The 6,915-nt window shown below is 47.1% G+C and overlaps 1 protein-coding gene across 1 annotated transcript; it reads left to right on the forward strand.

Moving 5' to 3' along the window:
* The first annotated feature begins 2,345 nt into the window (after nucleotides 1–2,345).
* On the forward strand, nucleotides 2,346–6,555 carry LOC123421605 (cytokinin riboside 5'-monophosphate phosphoribohydrolase LOG-like). Its single transcript, XM_045107567.1, has 7 exons — nucleotides 2,346–2,573; nucleotides 3,214–3,311; nucleotides 4,139–4,169; nucleotides 4,856–4,955; nucleotides 5,042–5,112; nucleotides 5,815–5,958; nucleotides 6,111–6,555. Exons 1-7 carry the CDS (start codon nucleotides 2,373–2,375, stop codon nucleotides 6,213–6,215), a joined length of 750 nt encoding a protein of 249 aa, XP_044963502.1. The 5' UTR covers nucleotides 2,346–2,372; the 3' UTR covers nucleotides 6,216–6,555.
* Nucleotides 6,556–6,915: the final 360 nt, after the last annotated feature.

Raw genomic sequence — 6,915 nt, forward strand, 5'->3', positions numbered from 1 at the left:
TGTTACAAGGTATAAAATTGAGTAAGACTCACTGTCCAATAAATACAGAAGATAGAGAAAAGACGAGTGTCGTCCCCTATGCTTCAGCCATAGGGTCTATCATGCATGCAATGCTGTGCATAAGACCGGATGTCAGCCTGGCCATAAGTATGGCATGCAGGTTTCAGAGTGATCCATGAGTGAAGCACTGGGCGGCGGTCAAGAATATTCTGAAGTACCTGAAAAGGACTAAGGAAATGTTTCTCGTTTATGGAGGTGATGAAGAGCTCGTCGTAAAGGGTTACGTCGATGCAAGCTTCGACACCGATCTGGATGACTCTAAGTCTCAAATCAGATGCATATTTATTCTTAACGGGGGTGCGGTAAGATGGTGCAGTTCCAAACAACGCGTTGTAGCTGATTCTACATGTAAAGCGGAGTACATGGCTGCCTCAGAGGCGGCTAAGGAGGATGTCTGGATGAAGTAGTTCATTTCAGATCTTGGAGTAGTGCCAGGTGCACTAGACCCAATCAATCTGTTCTGTGACATCACTGGTGCCATTGCTCTAGCCAGGAAACCAATGTTTCACAAGAGGACCAGACACATAAAGTGATGCTTCAATGCCATCCGCGATTACATCAAGGAGGAGGACATAAGTATTTGCAAAGTGCAGATGGATATGAATGTTGCAGATCCGCTGACTAAGCCTCTTCCATAAACAAAGCATGATCAACACCAGAACCTCTCTTACTTCTTCTTGGGCACCAAAGGGACAAGAGTCACCAAAGTGGGTCGAGCACTTATTTAAATTCAAGCTCTGTCATGTAGCACTACTATAGAGATCAGTGCATGCTTAATTATCTCCGCTCGGCCACGAGACGCCTCAAAGAATAACATAGTATCATAAGTGAGCAAAAGGTGCGAAATGCGAGGTGCTCTACGACATACCTTGAGAGGAGATATTTCGCCCCACCGGGACGCTATGTTTGAGAATTGCAGATAAGCCATCCACTACAAGGAGAAACAAAAATGAAGAAAGAGGACCGCCTTGCCGAAGACGACTCGACGGTGCAAATGAATCCAAGAGGGTCCCATTGAATTTGATGGAGAACCTCACTCACGTGACACAAGACATTATCCAGTCTATCCATCGGTGAGGGAAGCCCATCTTTTGCATCATTTGCTCCAAGAACAACAAATGTACTCTCTCATGAGCTTTGAATAGGTCAAGCTTGTAAGCACATAAATTCTTTGTAGAATCCTTCTCCTATTTAATATGGTGAATGCGTTCAAACGGTACAAGAGCATTGTCCGTGATCATCCTTCCCGGAATAAAAGCACTTTGCTCTAGAGAGATAATACCATTCAAAAAATAAAATAAAACTCACGTAAAGGAAAGTGTTTTTTTTTGAGCTGGGTAAAGAAAAGTGTTGAGAATGTATGTCACGTGAACGATGGAATGAAGGTAAATGCTTCCACCCGGCGCGCCGGCTGAATTGTTCGGCCGGTCGCGCACGGGCCGCGCGTCTCGCTGGCAGCCATGCAACATTGTTTTTATCCGATTTGCTGCAACCACGTTTAGTTATGCTTGAGCGTTTGTTATTTTGCTACGTTTTGTCCATTTTTAAAAGTTGCATCCACGGTTGGTTGCAACTTAAGTTCGTTGGATTTTTTTGCTACAACCGACATTTGACTTTTGCTACACCCGTGTTAATTTTTGCTACAACCGCCATCATTTTTTGCTGCAACCGTTCACTTAAAATGATTGCATACACGTTCACGTAGATATTTGATACAACCGGCGTTTGACCTTTGCTACCACGCATCATCAGCTTAGTTTTTTTGCTACGATCACGTAGATATTTTTTTTGTTGCCACCATTAACGAAAATTGGTGCATCGAGAAAGAAATTTTGCTGCACCTATATGGATAGCCTCGCCACCTCTCTCCCTCTCCGCCCAACATGACTCACGGCACACTTTATATATGCTGGCTTTCAAGTTTGCAGTCACCTTTTGAAGAGCAAGGGTAGAAAGCCAAAAAAGATGCTTGTGGAGAAAACAAAAAATGAAAAACAGAAAGCATATGTAGCCATAAAACAAACAGTAGAAAATGTGATAAAGAAAGAAGGAAATGGAAATGGGTTGTGGCAGCAAAGCGTGTCCACGAACGAGACAAGGAAGGGAGGAAGCAACCAACCCTAGCCCCATGCCCCCCCATCCATGGCGGACCCACGCGCGCCTATATAGCTACCCTCGCTCCCACCCTCTCCCCCTCCCCCATCCATCACTCGCCGCGTAGCCTCTCCCTCTCCCTCTCCTTCCCCGACAACAAATCCCGCCCGCGCGCGCCGTCACGCACGCACGGGCGCGATCGCCTTGCCGCCAGGACCATGAGCATCACGGCGGCGGCGGCGGCGGTGCCACTGGACACGCCCGCGGAGACGGTGCCGGGGCTGGCGCCGCCGGAGCCGAGCTGCGGCGCCGGGGAGGACCGGGCGTCGCGGTTCCGGCGGATCTGCGTCTACTGCGGCAGCGCCAAGGGCCGCAAGGCCAGCTACCAGGACGCCGCCGTCGAGCTCGGCAAGGAGATGGTAACTCACCTTACCCGCGTCTTCTCCTCCCCCGGCTCGCCGCCGTCTTGCTCTCGGCTCGACCCTGTCCGTCGCGGGGTTCGGGTTCTTGCGGGGAAGATGGAGAAAGGGGCCTCCTTTTCCCGCCGATCCCTCCCGGATTTGGTTGGTCGATTTCGGTTGGGGCCGATCCATCCATGTGGAGGCGCACGATCCTCCGCGTTGGTGGTCATGGGATTGGGGTGGTGGTGCTCGCGTGCTAGGTAGGTGAGCTGGGCGTACTGCCGTGGTCATGGACATGGCGAGCCGAGCGACCGGCACCACTCTTGCATGATCGATCATACGGCGAGCGAGCCTGTGAGCGCACGAACACGACGAGAATCATGCCGTTCATCGAGTCGCCACGGAGGTGGAGCGCGTCGTCCGGCTCGCCGTTGCCGGTCGCCGGCCATTAATTTTACTTCTTGTTAAATTTCCCCTTGGCATTTTGGCATCCATGCAGCATCCATCACTTGCTTGCCCAAACGGCCAAGCAAAACCTGCCATGATTGCTTGCTTGCTTGCATGCACCAAGTTTCAATCCAATTAAACTGAATTCAATTCGATTCAATGCCATCACCTGACCGATCTGTGTCTGACTGCTCCTTGTGTGTGCGTGCAGGTGGAGAGGGGCATAGACCTGGTCTACGGGGGCGGCTCCATCGGCCTCATGGGCCTCGTCTCCAATGCCGTCCACGCCGGCGGCCGACATGTCATCGGGTAAGTCCTTCCCCCTCCTCCACCACCACCACAATAAACCACCCCCACCCCAGCACCATCACCATCAACCTCTGCCCGCATTGTCGCCCTGCCCACACGCTGTACCTCTTCTTTCCCCGCTCGGTGCATACAGCGCCTTTAATGGCGTACCAGCCTTCTTGCTCGGTCTGGGCGCTTTGCTCCTGGCTGCCCAGGCCCTGACCCAGCAGCTCCCAGCTGCCCCAAAATTTGCAGCCTTGTGGAAGCCTCGGGCAGCAGCTGGGCTCCATGGCACTGCGCATGCCAGTCGCGTAGTACGTCGGGGCAAAGCAAAGCCATGCCGGTTGCGTTGTGTTTCACAGGAATGGAAGCTCCTTTTCCTACCCTTTCCGAAAGGGTAGCTCTTCCCATGCCTGGAATGGCCATGGGTTGGGAGCTGGGGCCTCCTCACTGCCCAGCTGCAACAAGCAGCTCGGTCACTGCTGTACCACATCATTGCCACCTTTAAGTTCATGCTTTTTTTTTAGTAGATCAAAATTATTTGTGCGGTGGTTATATTATATGTATGTATGGATTAAAGTTATATTTATAATCATATTATGCTGTGCATTGTCCAGTTCTTGTAAGGCCTAGCTTTGGATGTATATATGGATGTGTGTAGATAGATAGATAGCTGTGGCTCTAGTAGGCCACACTCTTGCTCAGTTTCTTTATCTTTTACATGGGGAAAGATTATCAGCCTGTTGCTCTGCTAGTAGTACCACTACTGCTTGTTTGACTGCTTTGGGCTGGAGGAATTAATGTGGCTCTCATTTTGTCCCCTTTCTTTTTCTTTTTCCTTCTGCCAGGATCATCCCAAGATCACTCATGCCCAGAGAGGTGAGTCAAAGGCTGCTGCAACCCCTATTCTCTTGCCAATGCCATTGCATGGTCTACTCTCCAGTTCTGAACCTTGACTGCTGGGTGTGCAAGAAAGCTAGCTGCCAGGATATTTATTGTTTAGCTTGATGAATGATGATGCATCACCATATATTTGTGAATCTGATGTAGCTGTATCTTCATTTTCCTTTTCAAGTAGCTTGTCTATATTCTAAGTTAATTATTTTTTCACGAAAATATATTGCTATATTGACACAACTAGAAATAGTACTATTTTAATACATATGGAATCTGCACAGATCTTGTAGGAAGGAGTAGTAACTTGTTAGCTTCTTAGGCTTATGTTCCCCATCTTTTATATGGATTACCATATGCAAAACACTATAAGGAGTAACTTGTACTCTTCTTGATTAGGCTTAAATCCTCATTTGTTATATGGATTAGCAAAGTAATTAATTTTAAATTGTCAGGCTGGCTGTCTTTATTCTGATTTTCAAATATGCAAGATGATCTGTAGTACTTAGTCCAGCCTTAATTAATTTGACAGTCAAGATCGTTATTCCTGGAAATTTTGATTAGACAGACTAGTTAATTTTACACTTAAGTGTTATCTGTGGATGCAGCTGGATTATATTACTACTCTTGAGTGCTTCGTTGCTTACGATCCCTGATTCATGCTCCTGTAGGTAACTGGGGATCCTGTTGGTGAAGTTCGAGCTGTTTCTGGCATGCACGAGAGGAAGGCCGAAATGGCCCGGTTTGCTGATGCTTTTATTGCCTTACCAGGTACCAATTTTCTATATGCGGGCAAATCTGGAATAAATCATACATATTTTGTGCTGGAGAGTTTGAAAATCCAGTTAATTTGACAGGCGGCTACGGAACCTTGGAGGAGTTGCTTGAAGTGATCACGTGGGCGCAACTAGGAATACATAAGAAGCCGGTAAGAATTAGCTGCTGTTCTTGGTGCTTTTCATGCAAAAAAATCATACAACCCCAATCATCTGGGGATGATGTGCTTGTCTGCATATGTTTTGTCAACCCACACTATTTTAGTAGCTAGGTATGAACGCGTTCTTTGTTTATTATAATGTCGATCGTTAGGGCCGTTGTGATCTGATCTTACCAGCTTTGTTCACATGTGGCTACTAATTAAGTTCACCCATACGGCAAGAAATCATCGTAAAGAGGGTTTAATCAAAGGAGCTATCAGCATCACTTGGAAGGCATGCAATCTGCATTCCCGACTTTAATATTCGCTCCTCTAATAGGATGATCCTGCACATTTCATGAATATTCCCATACAGCTACCAAATCAATGTTCTGGGATCAGAAAAAGGCATGATGTGTCATGTAGAGGAAAACTGTATTGCTGTCTCTCTGTTGCACAATTGATTAGCAATAATATAAAATGCTGAATGTTTGAGGGGATAGACACAGCAGTCAGTTCTAGATTTATCTTATATCCCTCCTGTCACTATTATTAGATCTGCAGGCCTGCCAAACTTGCTATTAAGTTGTCTGTTGATATCAGATACGATTCTGTGGGTGGGAGTGTATCATTCAGTAATCAGCACTGTTGCACTTTTCTGTCACTACTTGTACTTATTCCTGGGGTATTCTCTTTTCTGCAATCGCGTATCAGGTCGGTCTGCTGAACGTTGACGGATTCTACGACCCACTGCTGTCGTTCATCGACGTGGCCGTCAACGAAGGCTTCATCACCCAGGAGGCGAGGCAGATCATCATCTCGGCCCCAACAGCCAAGGAGCTAGTCATGAAGCTGGAGGTCAGACCCAAATTCTTTACTATTGATCAGTTTTAACCACCCCAACTCTGAAACTGGAGTTTCCTTTTGAAGTCCAAATGCAAGTTGGTTATACGGTCTGCTTGCTTGTATGATAACCTAAACCCTTCACAACATCCATGTACCTTGTGCAGGAGTACGTCCCTGAGTACGAGGTCGGCCTTGTCTGGGATGACCAGAGCCAGATGCCAAGCAACACCCTGGTCCCGGAGCCGCTGGAGACTCCCGCAATCACATAGTCCTGATCAATGGGCGTCGCCTACATTTCAGTTAGGGTTCTAACAACAGTGTCCTAGATAAGACCTAGCTGTGTGAAGGGCGAAGAGGGGGCACATTATAGCCTGTGTGCTTGTTTTGGTAGCGTCGATCGACCGGTCTCTTGTGCCACCGCTGATGATTGTTTTGGGTGGCATGATTATATTAAATTAAAGTAACTAGTGAGTGGTAGCATCCAACTTGGATGGATTGTTGAATGGTTCATGGTTGGATGGGCTAAGCCGCTGAATCGGTCCTGCTGTGATCCTGGAACAAGGGTTGACTATATATAAATAGGTACCAGCACATATAGTTTATCAACAAGGTCTCCTGCCTGCTTGCTTCCTCGTGCTGCATTGTGTACGTTAATCCTTTGCTGTTTCTTGTTAACTGTAAATGCTGTCTCTATCCAAGGTATCAAAGAGATTACAATTCTACTCAGGTTTTATTGATCAAATCATATAACATCTGTAGAGAAGTTTTGATGATTTTCGTCATGGGGTCTTCTGTGGTGCTATTTGAAATTGCTCTTTTTAGTCGACTTTAACATATGTTATTGAAATTTAAAATTGCGCTCTGTCGAGGATCTCCATCTTCGGCTGGGAGGCTCAAACCAGCACACATGGGCCAGGCCATCTTATAAGCTTGAGAGCAGTGTAAAAACAACAAAATAAAAAGCTCGCG

This window comes from Hordeum vulgare, chromosome 1H (assembly GCF_904849725.1).
Source record: "Hordeum vulgare subsp. vulgare chromosome 1H, MorexV3_pseudomolecules_assembly, whole genome shotgun sequence".
Classification (NCBI taxonomy): domain Eukaryota; kingdom Viridiplantae; phylum Streptophyta; class Magnoliopsida; order Poales; family Poaceae; genus Hordeum; species Hordeum vulgare.